The sequence below is a fragment of the Nannospalax galili genome, unplaced genomic scaffold (genome assembly GCF_000622305.1).
Source record: "Nannospalax galili isolate Female #2095 unplaced genomic scaffold, S.galili_v1.0 scaffold415, whole genome shotgun sequence".
Taxonomy (NCBI): Eukaryota; Metazoa; Chordata; class Mammalia; order Rodentia; family Spalacidae; genus Nannospalax; species Nannospalax galili.
The window spans coordinates 999,756-1,023,613 of record NW_008337494.1 but is presented as its reverse complement, the minus strand read 5'-3'; the positions used below and the strand labels follow the sequence as shown (position 1 = coordinate 1,023,613).

The following is a 23,858-nucleotide window of genomic DNA, read 5'->3' as shown; positions in this document are numbered from 1 at the left end:
CTTTTTTTTTTTTTTTTTTTTTCTAGTGTCATTTCAAAGAAGAGAAGTTAGAAGCTGGCTTGCCCTTACCTTTACCAGCTCTGCTGTGGGACCAAGCTCTGTGGACATATGTCTTCTCTGTACCCTGTCTTTTATTATTAAGGTCAAGCAGAGATTTTGTCATGTTTTAGAACGGCACTAGCAAAGGCTAGATATCAACTATATCCCTTTGAAAAACAGTTTCAAACTTTGGCCTCTGCTTCCTTACAGGTGGAAGCAATAAAGTATTCTCATTTTAAACCAATTCTCTTAAATTGCAATAGGAATCATAAAAGAACTAATCAGCCAGGCATGGTGGCACACACCTTTAATCTCAGCACTTGGGAGGCAGAGGCAGGCGGATCTCTGTGAGTTCGAGGCAAGCCTGGTCTACATAGCGAGTTCCAGGTCAGCTTGGGCTACAGGGAGACACTGTCTCAAAAGACCAAAAAAAAAATTTTAAAAAAAGCTAATCAACTCATACTAATAAGAAATAATGTTGTAATCTGGCTGAGCATGACAAAGGAAGCTAAATGATATGAATAAAACTCATTTTCCCACTCAATGAAATTTATAAACATACCCATGTCCACACACACACACACACACACACACATGCATATGTACACACAGAGCACTCTTGACTGGCTATTTTTGAAAAATGTAACTATTGAAAAAGAAACTGGCAGGATCTTAAGGTCTGGAGCTTTAGTTTCTGGCCCCAGTGCCAGGTTTGAAAATTGCAGTCACAGCAATTAGGAGTTCCAATTTCTGGTTCACAGAAAATCAGGCCATGGGGTTATCCTTGGAACAGTTATCTGCTTCCTCTGAAGAAAGGCTTCACTGACTTGAGGGAATGGGGACTAGAGGCAGGTGACTCCCCTTATACATTGGTAATGAGCCTAAGTAGGTTTCACCCCAACATCGTTGTTCAGCTTTAACGAAAGTTGAGCTTTGATTATTTCCTATTCTCTGTCTTCTGAAATGATTGCCATCAGTTATTGTCTAGAGCAGGTTTCCTCAGCCTCTACTGTGTATATAATTACCAAGGGTATCTGGTTGAAATGCAGATTCTTTTGGGTTTTTTGGAGGTGCTAGGGGCCCCAATCCTGCATTCCCAATAAACTCTCTGGGTGTTTTGAATAGCAAGGCTTCAGATCTATCTTCATACACCAAGCAGCATTAACATGTACTTCAAAGAACATTTGCTAATCAAACCAAATTTTTCCATTATAGACAAGAGATTATTTCTTGCTACAAAACATTTTCTATAGTTATCAATTATATCTGTCTTTTTCTAAGAGATTTTCCTATTTCTTAATATTGGCATTTTATGTGGTGGTGAAAATTGGGTCAAAGTCATTTATCTTGAAACCAATTACCCACCCAATGACTTTAAGTGGCTAGTGCCTACTTCAGAACCAGATAGAAATGTCCTTCTGTGTCTTTAGATTGGACATCAGAGTGCTTTTATGTAGATTCTAACATATAGCTTATCTAGTAAGAGAAATTTCCATAATCACATGCAAATTATTAGCATGATAAACTTAAAAAATGCCAGTCAGACTTAGGATACTGATATCTTACAAAGCCTTAGGTATCCTGTGGGCCCACAGACTACATTAAGGGAAACCTACCATATGACTATGTCACCAATCTCAGAATTTATTTCCAGATATTTGTTCTATACTGGGAGGTAAGAACAAGCAGAAAAGAAATAATCTTTGGAAAGCCAAAAACATCTCTATATCCAAATTGAGAGAGCGGAATTATAAGATGAGTATAATTAACTGAAAGATGCATCTATGCAGAAAACCCAGTCATCCTTTTAATGGGGAACAGTTGCTGTGTTTGACAATCTCACAGTGAAATGGCTGCATCCATAGGAACATACTGAAAATGGTTTCAATTTGGTCATGTTTTTTCAGTCAATAGCCATTGACTGGGCTTGTCCAGCCCCAAACAGCAAGACAACGAGTCAACTATAGCCTTCCTCTTTGATCGTTTGAGATAGAGTTGCACCTGAGATTTGTTATGTGTTTCAGAAACAACAAAGTGTCCATATGGAACAAATATTTGGCAGATGTGTGGCAGCTGATAAAAACCAGAAAAAGTAGACAAATTATCAATTTCTCACTCCCAAATTACCCTAAAAAGAAATTAGATCCATTTTTCAGTAGCTTTGCCTTCAAATTTCTTCATTCCGTGAGTCACCACTACCTTCTGCCAAACTAAATATGTCTATGAACGGCTGGAAACTTTAATGGAAAGAAACATAAAACTCAAAATACGTAGGAAAATCTAAGCTTCTTCGTGGAAGACCTTCATGGAAGACTAGCAAGTCAGGAATGTGTGGAACTGCAGCAAACACATCCACAATACCTTTTGTTTGGGGTAGCATCTGAGCTGTCAAGCAATAAAAATGCAATAACTAGTCAACCAGCTGACATGACTTCAAATTAAATGAACTCGAAACAAATTGTCTTTTTTCTTTCTTTTTTAAGCCTTCAATCTATCAAAGTCCTATAAAGATATCCATAGTGTTCTATAGTTACACGGATCAGGTTTTGGAAAAAGAGACTTAGGAAGTTATTTGACGCTGATAGAAATTGGAAGAAATATTTTATGACTGATTAAGGGCTTGGATTTTCAAAGACTGTTCTCATGCATTAACTATCAGAATGTGACAAAGTAGTTCATGAGTATTTGCACCTCAGCCACCAAGACCACTTCTATATGAGTTTACTAAGGTTAAGTTTAATGTCCCTACTGTGTGAGAGATCTGGAGACTATGTGTGGTGACTGAATTATAGTCCTAGCTCTCCCTATCAGTCTGCTTGAGGACTTCATACACATCATGTTTTCTCTGGACCTAGGTTCTCTGGATCTAATCGTTGTATGTGATTCTTACTAGCTCTTCAATTCTTCAGTTCTGCCTTGGGAAATAGAAACTTCTTGTGGTGTTTTCTAAGGGCTGGTCCTCCAGCTGTGCTATCCACTTTGGGGCTTACTTGTCAAGGTGGACTTCTTGTGGAAGCCCTTCCCTTGTCTACAAGGGCTTCTTTTCTATAACTCTGACAAGAGAGAAGCATTTAGTGAAGATGATGTCTTTAAACATCAGTGGAACCTACTAGTGAGGATCTGGTGGCCTTTGGAAATTCTCTGTTGGCTAACTCTTGACCTGAGAGTTTTCGGTGGGCTCACAGTAAGGGGAAACAGGAGATGTCACCTCAAGTCAACTTGTGGATTTAATTCTTCTGTTCCTTAAATCTTAGATATACAGTGATGGTAGCAGTCAATGGATGTCATGGGGTTTATTCTGGGGATAGGAGGAAGAAAATATATTTTGGAATGACTTTTTCAATATTAGATCAAATATTTGTTAAATGTTCCATACTGGAGGACAGGAAAAAAAAACTATTAAAATGTAGCCTCTATGTTTCCTGAAGAGCTACAAAGTAGAATGAAAATTCATAGAATCAGTAGCTGATACCTCATCTTGTCTTTCAAAAACAACTTTGCTACATCAAATCTTTGATGCTAGGGATGGTTGGCTATAGAGCCCCTGAGATAGGACAGTCACCTGGCAACTGGTCTATACTGTGATAAAACTCACAATTTAGATTGCATCAAAGGCATGCTTGAAAAAAGAAGTTTAATCCCCTGGGTCAGATTGTAATAAAAAGCAGTTTAGATGGGCAACCCGAGAGTAAGGACAGACTCTTCTGAGTAGGAATCTATCCTGTTTGCTGAACACTATGTTTTGAGGCTAAGCAGAAATCACCAAAAGCTGACTTGGGAGAATAGAAATCTTTTGCCTACGTGTGCTACCGCAGTGGCTACCTAACCACCTCCCAGGGAACAAATTCTTTTCAGCAATCTCTGTGTGGTAACATGATAGACCTCCCTCTTATTTCTGCCTCTTCCAAGAGGAAAGAGTAAGACTCAGTAGGTATTCTAACAGAGCATTAACTAGCTCTTGGGCAGTCTCACTGCAAAGGGGTAAGTGACAAGGAGATGCAGATATGCTGCTCTTTTGTTAGTTGCATTAAAAACGAATTTTTCTGTATGAAGCAGTATATTAGGAATGAAGTGGAGATCTTTTTTAAAGATTAAAACCTCATTCAATTTTATGTCTTACAGGGTTTATACTGAGTACAATATGTATAACTGTATGAATTCAACTGTCAACCTAAAAATTTACAGCCAATTTTGAAAGAGATGCATCTTAGCTCTGGAAATTGTTACTGAATATATCAATGCTGTTGTAATGAGATGCTTCTTCTGATTATGTGGCTATTAAATAAATAATTAAATAAGAAGTTAGATATACTGCTGAATTAACTTTTCTAGAGTATGATTATTTCAGAAAGTTTTATAGAAGTTGAACCATTGAACTACATTGTCAGACATGAGTAAGGGCATAAGGTAAAGTATTCAACTCAGTCCATTAATAGTGACATATTTGGATAAGCCTTTTTAGTTTCCAAAGCTCTTCTGTGGTTGAGTCTCAGAACAGTTCTGAGGTATAATATTTTTATTCACATTTTAGGATGAGGACTGTGAGGTTCAAGATCATAGTGACTTCCCCAAGATCATAGAGCTGTTCAGTGGGGGATATGGGTCAGGCCCAACATGGAACTGCTGACTTTCTGGACAATAAAATGAGTCTGATGATACCCAGATAGGAAAGGCATAACAAAAGGGGAGAAAAAATTTGGCTACTTCCTTTGAACAAGGCCTTTTCACTAGTGAAGTACTGAGAGCTTATTTATTATCTAAGAAAGGAACAGACACAGGTATGGAGGTGAAAGTAGCCAGCTTTGTTTTCTTTTGCTTCAGGAGATCTCGATCTAACTTCTAAGCATGTGGTTTAGCAGTGGACTGTTTCTTTTTGTCCTTACCTCTCCTACCAAAATGAATGGGTTCCACAGCTATAAGGCAAAAAGGAAAGCCTTCAAATACTTTTTAAAATAGCTTATATAAAGAGCGTTAAATTTCCATAGAAAAGTTTTCCAAACCCCAATGACTCTTCTCACTACCTACTCCAGGCAATGAGCCATCAACTTCTGATTAATCAGTGACCAAAGGCTGGGCCCATAACCCCACCATTTAGAAAACTTTCCTAGGAGGTGTGTTATTTTTAAGCATGATTTTCCTCTACCTTGTTAGTTGCTTCCCTTCTGGAGATTTGTCTAGTCTAGTAGTTCTGAACTGGGGGTGATTTTGCCCCCAAGGAGGCATTAGGTAATATCTAATTTGGGATCATTAAAACTAGGAGGAGAGGCCTACTGGCATTGGTAGGGGTTAAAAGTATGTTGCTGAACATACTGTAATGCCCAGGACAGCCCTTCCTTCAATAAAATGTTATTGGACCCCAAAATCAGTAGTGCTGAGGTTGAAAATCCTGTTGTCAGTAATATTGCTAGGAAAAGTGAAGGGGGTATTTTGAGAATGAAGTAGGATTTAAAAGCATGTCACCTGGTTTCATAAAGGGGCTGAATGCAGGGGGTAAGGAATAGAGGGAAGAGAAATTCAGAGTCCTCAAATAAGTTTAATCTGGAGTTTAAAGCCTGTGCTCCTTTCCCCCAGTTCCATGGATAATCAGGAGTTGGCTGCATGGTTGGCTCAGCAGTCTTTCTAAATTGCTTGCTTCTGATGAAAGACCCATTTCATCAGGGTAAATGGCACAGAGGTAGTGCCATCTTCCCAGAAACACAGAATTGCCTGACAATTCTGACATAAAGCTTAACCGAACTTTAGAGTATAAAGTTTAAAAATTTCCTCAAATACCCTTTCTAGTACCCCAGAAAGGCCACAAGTGAAAGAGCAAAGGTAGTTAGAGATTCATGGAGTATTTGCTTGAGAGTCTGCAAAAAAAAAATCAGGTGTAAATTTCTTTTGGCACGAAACAGAGAAATCTCCAGAGGAAAAAAAAAAAAGGCTGAGCCTACAATTCATCAGACTGTTTCAGATTTTCCAGGAACATGGCTTTGCTAAGTCATTCCAAAGCATTTCTACTAAAGCTGACATTGGAGAGAGGACTGGAGGATCAGAATAACATAATATACACTAATAGTCTAAATTATGACCTCAAGTGGGCTTGAAAGGTGCAATGCACATGTGAAGGTGTTGCATAGCATAGAGAGACATCTGGGGAATGACTTTAATTTGTGAAATTTTCTGCAGTAAGGGAACAAATTGTTAAGTCTCAGGTGAATTTGAGAGAATGAAGTATCCATCCTTTGAGATCTGGGTTCATTTGGATGAACTTGATTTGAGGCCTCTCCTGGTCATTTTAACTTACCAGATCATTTGACATAGGCATAGTTAAGTGCTGCTAAATTGGGGTCAGAAAGCAGAATCAACAGAATTTACTGCACTGATTAGCTGTGTGACCTTGGATACATCACTTGACTCTAGGTTTCAGTTTTTGTGTTGACCAAATTATTTTTCAAAGGCCTCCAAGCATGCCGAAATGTTCAATTTTACTTCCTTTCAATAATCAGGTACTTTTCAGAGGGAGATGGAAAGATGTATATTTAATCAATAATCAGATTCTTATGTGCTTCTCAGGGATTTCGGCATGACTTTTTTTTTTCTTTTGAAATGGAAATTCTTATTCCTGCAGAATGCCTGCACATTTAAAGCAAAAGGTTTTAATTTAAAAGGCTGTGTGGTCTCTGCTGGTTGCACAATTTCTCTTTGTGTCTACGCTTCTGCTGATCAAATATTGCAAAGCCATTAATTACCTTAGGACAAATGCAGAGGGCCACGTACAAAGGTTCTGGTGACTCACAGAAAGCAATATGCCAGATGTAAAGTAAGTGAAGGTTTTTTTCTTGGTATTTAAGGTTCAGTGAAAAAACTAAAAGGGGCAGTTATGCCAAGAATGAAAACCTAGTGCTTGCCAAGTGCTTCTTTAAGTGGCTCTAGCCAATGTGAGACTAAACAATGCATTAAATAGGCATACAGCTTGCTACAGTTAGGGAACTGCATGTCAAATAACAGCTCTTTGCTATGTTTTAAATATGATCTCACATATAGATAAAGACAAACAAAATGCTGTGTTGTCATCTCCTTAGTCTAACAGCTAATAAGGGGTTTGAATTTTCCAGGCAACCAAAAGTAATTCTTTGGGACGTAAGAGCTTGTTCCTGTTTCATGGAGAGGTGTAGGATGGAATTGTGCCAGGGCAAAAATTGTATTTTGCCACTGTGGTTGTCAAAGATGTCTGGAAACATGAAAGAACAAAACCTTTGTTATTGAGAACAATGGGAAATCTCCTTGAGAGAGGCATTGTGCCTGTTTTTGGGATGTCTGATTCTGTGCTGTAAACTCTGAAATCAGAAGGAAGCTTGTGGAGAGATGAGGTTGGTTCAGAAGGGGTGCCCGAGGGATGCTGACATGGAACATGATGTCTAGACAAGGAAGAACACTGAAGCCACAGAATGCCCAAACTGTTCCTTGGATTCAAAGTTTCTACACTACCAGCCACTGATGATATGAGATACTTTGGGGCCATGGTTTTCAAACATTTGGTTGAGAGATAAAAATCTTTCATCCCACCCATTGATTGTTCTCACAGTGACCTTCGTGATCAGGTTGGGAAGACTCTTACTGTTTGCATCAGACTATATCTTAACCATATCTCCTTTATCACTGCTTCATAGTACCCCACAAGATATGCTTGGTCTAGCTAAATAGCCCTTCAGTAGTTCTTTGAGAAAATCCTACCAAACCAAACGCTACAAGAAACGAAACACTTGAGGTTTGCTGACAGCAAAAAGAAAATGAAATCAGAGATAGGAGAGGCTTCCCAGGTCATAGTGCATCCTGGCGAGGGACTGTGCTCTGACTGATGGAGTCCTATGAAACTTACTGGATTTTCTCTAATGAAAGAAGACTTTCCTTTCGTACTCTGAGGAATCTTAGTATTTTCTCAGTTGTCCCAGAAGTAAAATGAAGGGTCATCACGTGGCTATCCCCCTAACGTGCCTCATTATTTTCTAAACCAACTGTCTCACCAGCACTTCTGCTCCTTATTTCTTAGCTAGGACTCGGATTTGGGGAGCATCTTCTTAAGCTATGAGACTTCGGGTTTTTAAACAATGCAAGTGACCGCATGAACATACTTCATGGAGACAAGAAACTGAGGCCTTAGCTTTAGATCGAGCTTGTGAGGTAAGTTACAAACTCTCCATTACCTGCATTTCATTTCATTAATTTTATCTGTGTGTAAAGGCTATATGTTGTGTGTGTATACAATGTACATGTTCCTGTATGTGTGTAGGTATGTGCATGCCACAAAAATATGTGTGGAAGTCAAAGGACAACCTCGAGTGTCAGTCTTCACCTTCCGTCTTTGAGACAGGGTCTCTTACTGTTTGCTGATGTATGTGCCAGGCCAGCTGGATTGCAAGCTTCTGGGAATTCTTGTCTCTACTTCAGGCTGGAATGATAGATGCATGTTACTGCCACTGGCTTTATATGGGTTCTAGGGATCTGAACTCTGGTCCTCATGCATGCATGGCAAATGCTTACCACTGAGTCATATCCCCAGCCTATGCCTTACATTTCTTATATGTTTAATGCAGCAATTATCTTTGCCTGCTAAGAGGGGGATAACAAAAAGGAGAGAGCCAACACAGTTGGATTTTTAAAAAGTAAATGTGAGACAAGCCAGTCATGATTCTAGTCTTTAGCACTGATAATACTTCACAATTGTTACTGCGACTACTACTTTTTATATTTTTGGTTGTTAGCCCTAGCCTTTGATGCCCGAGTTATCCCTCCAGCCCAACGACTACTAATTTTTATCAGCTTCCCCCAGGAGAAAAGAATGAGTGTATATTTAACTGGACTTTCCAGATATCTCACCCTTTGCAGTGGATTCTGTAACTATTCCAAAATGAGAATAAATGAGTGTATTGGCTAATGTGTGTGGTGCTGCATGCCAGTATACTAAGATGACACATTCTAATCTGTTACTCTTTTTGTCCCAATATTAACACTATAAGGTAGGTCCCATTTTGCAGATGAGAAAATTGAGGAACAATATAGTTAAGTAGCTTTTTCATCCACCATGTAAACTGAGGTTCAACTCTGGATTTTTGTCAAAGAGGCCACACTTTGGGTCTTTAACCCTTCATTCTCCTGTTTACAGTTCTCCATCAGGGAGAAGACATTCTTAAAGAGCATTATTAACATGTCATAAAATTACAAATTATTTTATTTTTTAAAGAGATTTAAACAATTTTTTAATTTTATGTATTTGAGTGCTTTGCCTGTATTTATGCATGTGAACCATTTGTGTGCAGTGCCCACAGAGGCAAGAAGATGGGTGTTAGCTGCCAGGTGGCTGCTGGGAACAGAACCTGGGTCCTCTGGAAGAGCAAGCAGCAAGTGCTCTTAACCACTGAGCCACCTCTTCAGCCCCACAAATTATTTTCTAATTTTATACAGAAGCCATCATTTTCTTAGCTCCATAGAGAAGTCCTCTTAGGTATACTTAAAGTTTAGCAGCAAGCATTTAGGGGTCAAGATAAAGGCCTAGTGCTTTTCTTTAAGAATATCTGTGGCCTATGAGCTTTGTGCTACTAATGATGTCAGGGTCATGTGTCAAACTCCATATGTATCAATTATCTTCAAAGGGAGCAGTTTTTTCATGGCTAGTGACCATACCTACTCCTAACTTTGACCAGCACTCACACAAATGTATGCCTGGCAGCTTAAGGGGGGGTCCCATGTAAAGGGATGCATATGGATAGAACTCAAATCCATCCTGGCCTAAAGCAAGGATGTTGGTGGGTGAGTGGACCTCTGAATGCTCTCTCCTTTTATTGGGAAGGCTGTATCTAATAGAATCGAAGTGACTTTGGGTAGAAATTTCAAAGCCTGTGGATTCATATAGTCCTTAATAAAGTACAGTTAGGAAAAGGTTTACTCATTCTCACAGTCAAGGAAATGAGAAAGTGTAAAGATGAGAGCCATCAAGTTGTCCTTCTTAACAAAACGAAATGGCAGTTTGCTTTCAGGAGGATATACTCCTTTGGGTTCATTCTCTGCAAATATGTGGCCATGTCTGAGTTTCTACTTCATCCCTAGAGAGTTGAAGGCCGAATAAAAACAAAACAAAGAAGCTGGGTCTTCTTTCTTGAACTGAGTGAACTGCTTACCTTTGGGGAACCAGCAAAAATGATGTCAAGAAGATAAAGAAAGCTGAATCTTCCTTGGTCACTCGTTTAGTGCCAGGCTCTTTTCTCCAATAGCATTGAATCCTTGTTAATTACAACCCAGACTACAGTCTGTTAAAGTTAGAAGTCATTTACTTTAACAAAATCCCCTTGTTTTATAGACAAGGACATTTTAACCCAGGAAGTTTAAATGCCTGCAAAAGTCATGCAACTAATGAATGACAGGTCTGGGAGCAGTTTTCTGAGCTCTATATATCAAACGAAAAAAAGCCTGAGTTCATAAGAATAACCTAAACCTAGGAAGGTTTATGCAATCAATAACAATGAAAGTTAATTGCAAAGTTTCACTTAAACTCTTTAAAAACAGTATGCTTTAACACATGAAGAATGTCATTCGTTTATTCAGATCTGTTCTTAATAACTATGCATTGGAAGGATGTTTTACAAAAACCATAAATCTGGGGTAGCTGAAAGGGTATCCAACTTTTGTTTCTAATTGATTTACTTCTCCTTTTCCCCAGACTGCCCGAGGTAAAGAATATACAGTTTATTTAAGGGACTGTTTATAGGCTCTTAAAACTAAAAAGGACCCTAGAACCTCTCTTTCTCTTTTGGTTATTCTTAATTGAAACCATCCAAGATGGTTGGTTGGTTCTCAATTTTCTAAAATATTTCAAAGGAGAAAAATTCCAGAAGCTCCCAAACTGCATGTTAAAATGGTTAATCATCATAGTTGTAAAAAAATTATACCTATGGCAAGCTTAACTTCTCCCATTTCATTTTACTCACTGATGTGTTTCAGGCAAAATGAGGTTCTAATGGGACAGCATCTATGCAGGCTCCAGCAGACTGGCAATATAATACCTAGCTCTTATACAGGAAATTTTTGCCTCTACAATGGCACCATATTCCTCACAGGACCCAGAGATCACAAGGCTGGTTGACACTCTCTCACTCTGATGCATTGGGAAGAATCAATAATTAGCTCTTCATTGGATCCTTCATTTCATAAAATGTCTGGGGAAACTTCATTAATTATAGATGAACTGTTCTACTTATGCTGGGAAGATATTCACAAAAGAGATCTAGAAGGTTGTGTCTACTGCACTCCGTGGAACTTGGGCTAGGAGGGAAATATGAGCTCATTCGCAAAACTGGGTCAATCTATACAAAGTAAGCATTACATTTTTTTTTTTTAATTCAGAACAGTTCTAATAGGATTCAGAAGTTCTTCTTGTTAAGTATTCTGTATTGGCTAAAAAAATACAGATGGAGGCAAATTTCTCTTAGATATTCAAATTTCAAACTAAGATCAGACACTGCCTTCCATTATTAAGAAAAAAATCCATACTTACAAAGTAGAGTTGAAACAGTTTAAAATAAAGGGCATGCTCACAATGAAACTTTGAAAATAAGTGCAAAAATAGTATCAACTGGCAAGGGATAGAAATGTGGAAGAGGACTTCCCTTTAAATAGGATTTCAAGGACTGTAAATGCTTAGGGCTGACTTCTCCACACACAGTAAATCTCAGGGGATAAAAAGGAAACTCAATAAAATTTGTTGACAACAGTTAATGCCTGTAAGAATAACTGGCTAAGACACAAAACAGACCATCAGTGGAGCTCGGGGATGACCAGAAGACAGCTTCTAAGTTATTGTTAGCGTATATACATTACAGTCAGTGGAAGAAAAGCAAAACAGTTTTATCAAATAACTGGGCAGGCATGAGGTGAGAAGTCTGTTCCAAAGTGTTTGATAATCATAATTCTTGGTGGTTCTTAACCTGAGATCTCACACAAGGAATTCCATCAGGTACACTTGGATTCAATCTCATCAGTTCAAAAATAATAGGTATGAGCAACTATTGTTTCAAGTAGACTTTGAATGTGGTACTGATCTTCAAAGATTAATAGATGTGGCCTTTGAAGGAGCCAATTTAGAGGGTATTGTTATTCACAGGAGATTAGAGCCAGGTAAGTACGTGGCATTGAGACCATATAGTCAGGAAAAGCATCAAGAATAACCTTCTCCCAAGATTATTTTCTTTTATGGCTCTTGATAATGCTTATGTGCACTTTAAAAAAACCCTCTCAACTAGACTGTGACTCCCTTAAAGGCAAGGTCAATCTCTTACTCATCTCTAGGCATCTCATTTATACTTAGAGCAGGGGCTATGCACGACAGATGTTCTTTCAGTGTTTTGAGGTAAACTAAAACAATTTTTTTTTTTGGTCTTTTTTGAGATAGGGTCTCCCTGTAGCTCCAGCTGTCCTGGAACTCACTATGTAGATCAGGCTGGACTTGAACTCACAGAGATCTGCCTGCCTCTCCCTCCTGAATGCTGGGATTAAAGGTGTTCACCACCATGCCTGACACAAACTAAAACAATTTTAAAGGGCCAACTTTTCTCAGGCAAAGAGGATTGTCAAGTTTACAAGAATGCTAGCAAGAATGCCTTTGTGCTTAAGAAACCATGACAAGCACAGGATTTAACCTAAGTCATAGACTTCTATAAGACAGCATGTGACAAAAATAATCTTTGTGATAGAATTGATAATAACACATCATTTATAAAAAACATTTTTCTATCCATGGTCCTGTTGTAAATATCAAGAGTTGCTATATGGAATCTTTTGATTTTAAATAATTAAAATATAATTTAAATACATTTACTAGAATCTAATCATTGTAGAGTAAGAATTATAAGATCCTTTTAGTGCACTGAAATTCCTTCCCATTGTCAGTATTCACTATTCAAGTGTCTGTGTCAACATACATCAATATAGTATGGTTACCTAGTACTAAGTCATTGTCTCCATATCTAATGCAAATATCACAGGCATAGAGGACTTCAGTTCCATGCACCATGCATGGAAATCCTGGAGCACTCCACGATGAGTGTCACAAGTCAACCTGGAACTAAACAGAGGGCATTTGCTGGCTTAGCAATTACCTAATGAAATGGATGAAAGGGAACTGCACAAGTGAATTACCAAGGAAAAAAAGTGAAAAGAAAAGAGAAATTCTCTTGGGCATAGTGAGAACCATTTGTTCATTTCAAAAAGAAAATGTGGATCAGTAGCAATGAATTATAGAATAATTACAACCCACTGTTTGGTCATGCTGCTGTCCCATGTTCACCTTCTATAGGATGTTTTGAAGGTAAAACAAATCTGCTATTGAAGAAGTACCCACTCAATGAACTCATTCATTTGCCCTACAACAGAAAACTGGATGGAACTGCTTTATTGCAAGAAACATAAATGAATTTATTCAAATGAAGCACTGGTGGGAAGCAGAGCATGGAAAATTCTCTCATTCAAACAGCAGGAAGAACTTTTGATGATATCCTGTCACTTGTATTTTTTTCCCCTGCCAAATCCATGGTAAATAGAGATCACCAGATTCTTGACAGCTCCCTTGCCCATGTGTAGACTGGCATGCATATACCTCTACCTCAGTATTTCTCTCTCTCTCTCTCTCTCTCTCACACACACACACACACACACACACACACACACACACACTAACCACCACCACTACCAGTTGCCTTGAGAGAGGCTGCCATTTGGGAAGATGAGAGACATCAAAAGTGTGAGTCAGCACGAAAGAGGTATTTGAAGCTTAGTGAGTAACTAAGGTAAGCTGTCTGTGTTTGAGTGATATGAACCTTTGAGAATGATTCATGGTCAGTTTCCGGTAACTCTCTAAACTTCCAAAGAAATGTACAGAGTTCACATCTGGCATTCAATTTGTCACTGTCTTATACTGTGAGACAGATGCATGTGAGGCAGACTCGCTTAAATGATCATTGCCTTGGTGGCCACTGACGCTCTTTATTATTTGCAGGCGTGGACTCCTCTGTCTCTTTTTATTGACTGTTGACTTTTTAATTGTCTGAGACCTATTTATGAGATGAGTGACTCTGAATTTTTCAAGGACCCTTTTTTAGGTGGATATATTACTCAGGGAATTAGGTCTTAGGAGGATAATAATAAAAATCCCACGTTAAATTTGCATAGAAGGTAAATTGGTATGATATTTCAATTTGTAGCTAGAAAAGGCCTAGGTATTTACAAACATGTCTGGGAAAAGATCACCTTTTGTCCACTCATGGTGACTTCATATTGCATGATTGTTCTAAGCTGTTCCCCATTTAATTCATTTCCCAAGTCCACATGAATGAGGACAGGGTTACCACTTTAATCTAAATCACGTAAAATTTAAAGCAGTTCTATATGCCTTCCATATGTTTATATGTGCACCCAAGTGTCTTGAAAACAAACCCCCCAATACTCCAGGGTCATTCTGTCCTATTCCTTCATTGAAAGGCATAGGAGAGTGAGGGTAGACCGTGAAATCTGAAGGAAGGCTCCACAGGAAGCAGTTAAAGACACACTGTTAAGGAAGAAAATTCTACCTTAAATCTCCAAAACGCTGCTGAAGCCCAACTGAAATGCTATGCTTATTTTAAAGTACAGGACCTCAGAGGCTGGAGATGGCTGCTGGCCATGGCCAGGCATTCAGTTATTCATACAGTCCCTGCAGTTGTAAATTCATAGAGCCATATACTTCAGACTTTCAGCAGCATAGGGAAGGGGGTGGGTGGACAAGAGCTACTTACTAAAATAAAAGCCCCTGTCTCCACACACGAACTGAAGAGCATCCACCAGCTCAGCCCCGCAGAGTGTCTCTGGTCCAGCTGTGGCAGAGCTGGTGAAGGTGAGCAAGCAGAGTGCCAGGTAGAAGAGGTGGGAAGAGTTCATTGTGTGCATCTTTACCTGCAGAAACAAAAGAAAGAGGGTCAGGTGTCCTAAGTCCTTGAAGGTTAATGGGGTGGGAAAAGAGTGCACATTGCCTCTCAGTATCCCTTGCTGTCATTCATCAAGACTATTCAGCACGGAAAAGCCTCAAGCAGGAAGGGCCCCTGTGAGTCCTGTACTGAACCCGTTTTGGTGTCAGACAACCTGTGCTTAGTACCTTTGCTGCTGGACCTCGAGAAGTCTTCTTGAGAGTCTTCTTTATTGGCTCTTATTACAAATAAATAGGTCAAGAAAGCTGCAAACATTGACTAGGCAAACAAAAGATGCTATTATTACAGTGGGGTCCCATACTACTCAGAAAAGCCTGGTAAATCTGTTGAATTATCTAAAGTTAGATTGTGCTCAGTATAACCTCTCAGCCAGATTGTTTTGAATTTAAGTTCTCTAAAACTTGGTTGTCCACAGATGGCATATACATTCATTATTGACCAGAATATTAAATTAACTAGGGCATCATTCTCTGGCTACTGATTAAGAAGATTTTACTCTGGCCAGAGAAGGACTTATGAAGACATAACAGAGGGAGAGAGAGAGAGAGAGACAGAGAGAGAGAGACAGAGAGAGAGAGACAGAGAGAGAGACAGAGAGAGAGAGAGACAGAGAAGTTATCTGAGAATATTAGCAGCTAATACAACCATAAGTGGAAAACAAGCAAACCAGAAACAGGAAAAATAAGAGAATTTGGATGAAATATCCAAACGTAGGGGCAGAAAGGTGTTGATACCTGTCCTCACACATCATAAAGTTGTTGTCTATACCTCTATAACAAAATGCAGGCTGATAAGAGAAAAGCATGATATATTTATGTAATTAGATGTTTATGTGATGTGAGAGCCTTCAAAATGAAGGCCTAAAAAGCTAGGGAAAACTATCCTAGTTTGTTGCTGCTGCTGCTGCTGCTATGCTCAGTTCAATGAGCATGGACAGCTGGTAGAAACGTGATTAGGCAAAAGATCTATGATAGAAAGACAGTAGACTGAGGTGGTAAACTCAGAAAGTCTTGTCTCTTGATTCTCCATTGCATTTCTGTGAAGCATTCCTATGTCCTAGGTATAGGATAGGACCATTCTGGAAGAAGAGCCTGATAATGGCCCACCATGAGGCAAGATAGGCAACAGATTTCTTTTTGGCCAGAAAACAAGGGCAAAGTTAAAATCAGATCTTTAGGTTTTATGGCTGCCTCTGGGGAAGAGGATTTCTAGTTTCTATGTCTGCCCTGGGGAAGAATGGCAGGCAGGAAAAAAGAATAGAAGGTCAGAAAGAGGCTCTGCTCCTGAGACTCTCAGTCTCAGCATGCCAAAGAGTCATATTTTGGGGTACAATTTTCTGAGCCCCAACAGGAAATACATTCTTACATTCTAAAGTCCTTCTCTTCACCTTTACTATTAAAGCAACACATGCAGAAAGTATCTTTCATACACAGGACACCAGGCTTAAAACCTGAAAAAGTCTTTTCTAGAGTAACAGAAATTCTGAATTAATCTTTTGGAGGCATTTGTGTGTCACTGTATCAGTTTTATAGCAAAATCTAGCAAGGGACCCTGGTTGGCACAAGTTAGTCAATAATTGACAGCCAAATGGCAACCCTGCCAAAGTCAGGATTCCTGTGGCTCAAGTCCCTGTTTTCACTCTAAGAAGTAGACAAGTGCTACAATGACCATATTACATCTTTCCATATTGCTACTTGTGGCACCAAGATGTAATTTCTTCTAGGAAGGCTCCCAAGGTGAGTAGCTCCACCTTTGTCAGATACGTGTTCTCTTAGCTGTATGGGAAAGAACCACTAATCGGATGTCAGGTGAGCCACCCTAATAAAAGGACCATGGAGTTACACTGGAAGCTGTGATTTTTAAAAGGAGTCTTCTTTGAACCTCACCTAGGGGCAAGTCCTTTCGATCCCATCTGTTTTTTAAGAGACTCAGACATTTAATTTATGTTCACTTTCTCTGTCCTATGTGAAGTCTCAAGTTAATGGCTCTGCATCACTGGAAAAGTTTGCTCTATCATTTTAAACAAGTTTTCAATTTTGTGGCCAAATCTTCAGTCCAGTAATTGGAGAGGGCAGGGACTCCAAGTCCCTGATTCTTGATAACACAAGGTAAATATTTAGTTAATGCTTATAAAACAGATCTAGATGAAAAGCATTCTCTATTTACAAGTCATCATGAATAGTGGACATGAAATTAAGGGGGAGGATGAGGAATCTCAGTGTCACTTTTAATCGCATTTTCTCAATAGTGCCTTAGCATAGAAGCCTCCCATCTCCACACAACCAAAGAACCAATGACACTGGATTTTCTAGGAACAAGCTAATATCTAGTCATTTTTCTCTGTTATAAATTGGGGGGGTTTCCTCTTCAATATTTCCAGTGGCAACCTGAACAAATCCAGCCCAACTGGGCTTCGTGGTCCCTTGTGAAAGGGCAACCCCATAACTGGTAAAACAGAACATATCCCCACAATTTGGCAACAGGCCAGTGCTAGAATTTTTGTCTCTCCACCAAACCTAGTTCTGCACTTGTCCCTCCTTTTGCTGAGTTTTTCATGGTGCTGAAAGCCAGCCACATGCAGCTCTTTAGTTTCCACAAACTCCATGAGAACTATTATTCCACCTCACAGCTTTTGTACATTTAGATCCTTACAAGATGTCACAAATCACATTTTAATACTTATTTTTTGCTATAGCACATTTAAGTCTAGCAATACATATTAATTGTGAGCATTAAAAAACCTGAATTTGTTTTAACCGATTTTTCTTTTCCCTGCTGAAAGGAATTGTATTGAAATATATTTCCTGATAACTATCAGTGCTTACGATTCTAGGACAAGATAGAACGTCTGGTACAATTTCCTTTAGCTCAAGAGAACAGTCCAGCACACCCACGGAGAACCAGAGACCTTGTCACGTTACGTTCCCCAAACAGAAAACAATAATGAACTTGCTTAGGAGTTAAAAGTTTGAAACAAGTCTCCCCATATGTTCTCCATTTCCTCAGCCTCTTATTTTGTCAACCACAAAGAAAATGAATAGAGAGAAAGCATAGATGTGATAGAGAGAGGGTAAGGAAGCACCAGAGAAAACCAGGGTGAAAAAAAACCATTCCAAAACTCAGAACACTCTTCTTCAAAGATCGGCCACAAATCCACGTTTTCAGAGACGATTCTGTGTTAAATAAGTGGAATATCAGTTGATTCCAGATGTCTGAGTGACAATTAAAATGCCTGGTAAAAACACGAGGGCACTGTTCATAAGAGATACTTACTGTAGGTGTAATCATTTTTTGTTTGTTCCAGGTCTTTTACAGCAGGTCAGGGTGGGTATTATGAGACTGATGTGAATAGAAAACTAAGACTTAAAACCATGTGCTGCTTTGTGGGTGGGGTTTGCGAAAGCATCTAGTTACATTTGGACACCCAGGCAGGTATGCTATGAGCCTGGGTAAACTGCCTTTTGTCCATTCAAACAGTGAGCAAATTGTACAGCAGGGAGTTGAGTCAATCCTTTTCCACTAATCAAGCCTGATTTCCATTGTATGCCTATCTGTCTTGGCTGCCCAGAACAATGATCCAAGTCCCAGTGGGTTCCCTCCCTGCATCCCCCCTTCCCCTAGCTCAAGCACCAGGAAATACCTTGAGACCTAGAGCACAAAGCCAGCCTGTGCAGGGCTGTGTTAGGCAGTGCACCTTTATTCATTGAATTACATTTGAAAGAACTCACAACGGCTCCCTCCAACCAACTCCTGCTGCAAGTATAAAAAAAAGTTAACAGCATATTGCTAGCTCCACTTCTGTGGTGTTCAGCAGAGCCAGCATGGAAAGAAAGTTCATTTGGAGATGATTTTCCAAATTCGCAATGTGTGTTGAGATAACATTCCACAACCTCTTGGATGATCCCAGCTGCCAGACCACACAGCATATAGGAACACTGACTTCGCTCCTGTCAGGTGGCTGGAGCCTGCTGGCATCTCAAGGATGGCAGAATTAGGCTCCTGACAAGGTTACCTCCTTAATGCCCAAGCCACTTCCTTGACTAAGAAAAGTCCTAGTGCGGAAAGCAGCAAAGAAACGCTGCACTTGGTGGCTGGGATCTTTTATGAATTGAGCCCTTCCGCAACTGCCTTGGAGGAGCCAGTGACAGCGGCTTAAAAGTGCTTGCAAATTGAAAAAACACAAGTCTGGAAGGATATAATTTTGCTGAGAATGGAAACTTGAACTAGAGCCAGTGATCAGAAACAAGAAGTCCGCGCATTGACAGCGGCAGCCAAATTTACCTAAAGAGACTTTTACCACACCGAGTGTAAGAGCAGAGCCTCACAATCAGAAATCCAAGCCCAAACTTTGCCGGTGAAAGTCCTTTTCCACCGAGAAAAGTTGGGCAAGCAGCTGCTAGAAAGTTTCTGCTTTCAGTATCCAGTGTGCAGTTGTTTAACATTTCTGAATACCAAAGACAGAAAGTTGTCCCGGAGCTCGGAGCTCTTTTTCAGAAAAGCAAATTAAACTTCACTCTAACTTTGACTTTCTGGGCATAAGTGCAGAGAATTCCTGATTCTTGGCTCCAAAAGCCGTGTTTAAAAGCTTTCATATCATTCTAAAATGTAACTTTTAAATCTGTGACATGCCTTGTAAATAAAGTCCTGACAAATTACCCCTACAACACACGGACAGACGGACACACACACACACACACACACACACACAGTCTTAAGAAGAAACAGTCTGCACCTGTGAAAGGAAAGAAAAACTCCCCGTTTATATCCGTGCTGTCTATCCCCCAGCCATAGGCAGGATTTAAAACAATCTCCTAAAATGACAGCATAGAAGCCCTGCAGGAGCAGAAGATTTAGCATAAGTACCTTGCAATAGTTTTACTATACAGATATCTCTGCAAAAGCATTCGTCTCCCGTAGCTCTCTTTACAGATCTCACAGAATTGCATATTCAGCAATCTATACATAACTCCCAGTTCTGAAACAATGAAAATTCTAAAATGAATAACAGTTCTAGACAGAAGAAAACAGTATACAGTTTAAATACAATTCCCCAATGACTTCAAAGAGCAAGAAATATTTACCTTCAAGAAATCACAGAAGCAGCACTTAAATAACTGAGTTGGAAGACTGCTGGTTTTTCCCATTGCTTCTGAAGTACAAAGTCTGAAAATGAATTGGTGAGCAGGGATAACGAGGGAAAAAGAAATCCAGAGCGATGGGAGATGTTGAGAGCAATGTCACATTTCAATTTTGAGGACTTTATTCCATTGCGCAGGCTCTATCTGCTCTGAATTTAGCAGTGACAGTGAGATTTAGCAAACAGAAGAGGGATTTAGAGAAAATCCTCACATTTATCTACAAAACACAGACACTGTAGACAGGAAACAGCTGGGGGAACATTTGCCTTCTCTCTCTCTCCCTCTTCTGGCAAAGTTACCGAGTAAGGACTTTTTTGGGCACGGTGACAAATAACATCATACCTTTGCTTTTTAAAACTAGAGCACAGAAGCATTTTTTTCCCTTAAAAGAATGTGTGTTAGTGACAGGGTTAGCAGACATTAAAATACTGACACTGCTATAGAAAATAAAGGTCTGTTCTCTGATTAACTTTCTATCGGGCATGAAGACATACAGGTCTAATACACCTTACCAGAGGTAAGGATTAGAGGAACATAAATGTGATAGGGGAGTGATTTTATATTTTAGAGCAAATTCAAAATTTGTAAAGAAGGAAAAAGTAAGAAAAGACCCGCTCCAGAAAGCCCTACAATGTTAACCCTGAAATGACTGGGGCGGACTAGGAAGCCAGCACTCGGGTGACCCCTTGTCCTAGTTGCCAAGTGAAGGGAATGATCTCATTTCCTAAAACCTATAGACGAGCAGGCAGCAGTGGATTGGCTCCCGTTAGGACACTGTCTCATGCTTTGTGCAAAGCAAGAGACTATGCCGAGCTTTGAAACCAACCGAAAAAGAAAACAATCTTCCTTATTTTTCTACAAGGCTGACTGCCTGTCACCTCCCTAACCCCAGGGAAAGAGTATGTGAGGGGCATAGTATTCCCATGTTCACCATATTTTTCAGCATAACGTGAATGTGTGTGTGTGTTTTCTTTCTCCTTTTTTTTTTTTTTTTGTATTCCAAATAACACCAGCTGGCTAGCAATACCCTCTTCAGGGTTATGATGTCATCCAAATCCCTCAAATGGGTGAGTGGCTGGCAACATGGTCCAAGCCAGCTGTTTTGCTATTTATAATGTATACTTGCCTTTGCCATAGATAATCAAACTCTGATCTTTTGTTGATACTGTTTGTACTTATTTTTCTGTGCTTTTGGGAGGTAGTAGATAAGAAAGTGGATTATGAAATAAGGTTACAAAAGCACTTTCCTGGATGTCTCTCCAGGTGTGGTTTCCCAGGGGAGGTGGAAACAAGCCAGACCTTGCTGCTCCCTCTCTTGATTCTCAGGGGATGCAAAGGGATTGACATATCAGCTGAAACAGATGTCCCCTGGAAACCCTGCTCTGCCTCTTTATGATTTCCTGCTGACACAAATCTATTGGTAGAGACAGCTGCCTTTGAATGAAACCTGTTTGGTTTTGCAAGGGGGTTGGACTTGGTCAAATCATCTGTGTGGTCAATACTTAATAGCTATATTTACCCTTTAGAAATAAATGTTAGAAATCCAGAGTTAGGCTGTTCCAGTGGTGGGTGATGTTTGGCATCATGTTGTGAGAGCACGTACCACATACTCAATTGCACACACCTCTAGAGGAACAGAGAGGAAGAAGACAAAGGCAGAAAAGTTAAAACTTCACTGCCATGTACTGGGCATGTACTGTTTTAAAAATATGGACAGTGCACGATGGGAGGGGGTAACATGTTTCTTTGGGAGACAGAGAAGTGAAAGGTGTTTGAAAACTGAGAATGGAGGAGAGATTGGGGTGTCAGTGGGTTTGAGGGAGGGGGTTGGGAAGTTCCTGTGGTGGCATTGACCCACAGAACACACAAAGCTGCATCATCAGAAGGTTTGCATGTCCTGTGGGTGATCCCTGAATGTAAAGAATAACCCAAAGCTTCCTTTATAAAGCTCTCCTCATGCACTTGATTTATGATATTTTTACAAAGGTCTTTTTTATTTTTCTGCAACTTTGTGGATCACACTTTTCATTAAAAAAGGGGGAAAGAAAATCCCAAATGTCCACCCTCCTCTTAAGGACTTTGCTGCCGATATAGATTATAGGGAACCAAAGACCTGTTCTCAGTTCTCTCCTAAGTGAGAAAAACCATTGATTTCTCACTGTGGAGAATCAGGAGCAGGCTGGACTCTGGGTACTAAGTCCCTTGTACTTTAAAAAATATTTTATTAATTTTATTTCATGAGTATGAGTATATTGCCTGCATGTGTGTAAGTACACCCCTGTTGGGCAATGCCCGTGGAGGTCAGAAGTTGGCATTGAAACTGGAGTTACGGATGGTTGTCAGCCACCATGTGGGTGTTGGGAATTGAACCCAGGTCCTCTGCAAGAGCAGTCAGTGCTCTTAACCACTGAGCTATCCTCTAGCCCCTAAGTTCCTTGTTCTATCATGGGGTACTCTCACAGCCGAGGCAGTACTTTGAATCACCTCTTCCCAAAGCACTTGTAGCATACTTAATCATCCCAATATGTTCCAGAAGCTCACTGCATTTCTTCAAGTTTGTCACCCTGTCTGATGTGCTTTCTTGACACGTGCTATGCTATACACAGATTACCTTCACCTCAACAGTTTCATATGAAAGGCAGCTTTGAGAAAAACGCATACTATTCCATCAGACATTGCACTCCGGTAATATCGACACGTGAACTCACTTGGTTTATAACCCCAATTACCCTTAAAGGATAACTGAGTTTTAATTTATGTCCCAGTTTTTAATGCCACAATCAAAGAAAACTGAAATTTTAGTGAGTTGTAATTGTCATCAGCTGTGCTATGGAAACATTTTGATGTGAGCTATCGGTTTCTAATGAGGGAAAGCAATTTCCTGAAGTGATTAACATATATTTCAATTCAAAGAATGTTCTATATTTCTGAGGAGGGCGAGCCAGCAGCAGAGCAGGACAATAATTCTGGAGAAATAGCTATCTCTTTGCTCATTTCAGGAGTCAATATGAAAATGAAAGGGGCCATAAATATACCACACTATTACTTTTTAATGATAGAGTGCGGTACCTGTTTAGGAGAAAAAGCAAGGGATGTGTATGTTGGTAGAGCTCACGGTGTTAGTAAAGTTAGCACCTAGGAGAAGTTCAGGTCAGGAAATCCCATTGGAGAGAAATAGCTATGGTCATTTTAAAATGACTAAATGATTATGCAGTCGCCTGCCTGGAAAAAAAAATCTGACAGATATGGGAACTGTGTGTCACAAAAATAGCTACAAGGATGTGCTCATCATGAGAACATCCACTCTGGAGTCTCAGATTCACAGTTGCACCTTTTGCATGTGTAATGCCTGTTGGATATAAATAACTCTCCCCTCGAGCCTTCCACTTGAATGGCATATTTGCATAAAGCTGCAGCTTCAGAAGACTTCTGACTCCTTTCTTTAAAAAAATAAAATGAACTTGTTCACTTTCAGAAAGGGCAGGTTAGCTGAGAGTCACAGAAAGTGGAGCAATACCTAGTCTTCCCTCTTTTTGCTCAAGGTATATTCTCAATCATGCCTAGGTTCCTCCGGGAGTTGGGGGCAGGGTGGGAGTCTCAAAGGTCACATTGTTGCATCCTTGTGCAATTGAGTGTTTTAACAATTTGTGTCCTTAAAGCCTTTGTTGACCCGGAAGAGAAGCTCAGAATG

The 23,858-nt window shown here is 39.7% G+C and overlaps 1 protein-coding gene across 4 annotated transcripts in view; it reads right to left on the bottom strand.

Annotated features, from left to right (window-relative positions):
* Positions 1-20,450, bottom strand: part of Igf1 (insulin like growth factor 1) — a 79,033-nt gene extending 58,583 nt beyond the window's left edge. Inside the window, exons 1-2 of one of the 4 annotated variants that reach the window (XM_008832606.3) lie at positions 20,111-20,450; positions 14,841-14,997 (exon numbers count right to left, since the gene is read on the bottom strand). In XM_008832606.3, coding sequence (XP_008830828.1) covers positions 14,841-14,997; positions 20,111-20,173 — 220 coding nt within the window. In that variant the 5' untranslated portion in view covers positions 20,174-20,450. Of the gene's footprint in view, positions 1-14,840; positions 14,998-18,302; positions 18,468-20,110 lie in introns of those variants that run through there. The other 3 variants (XM_008832605.3, XM_008832608.3, XM_008832607.3) reach the window with 3 other exon arrangements.
* Positions 20,451-23,858: the final 3,408 nt, after the last annotated feature.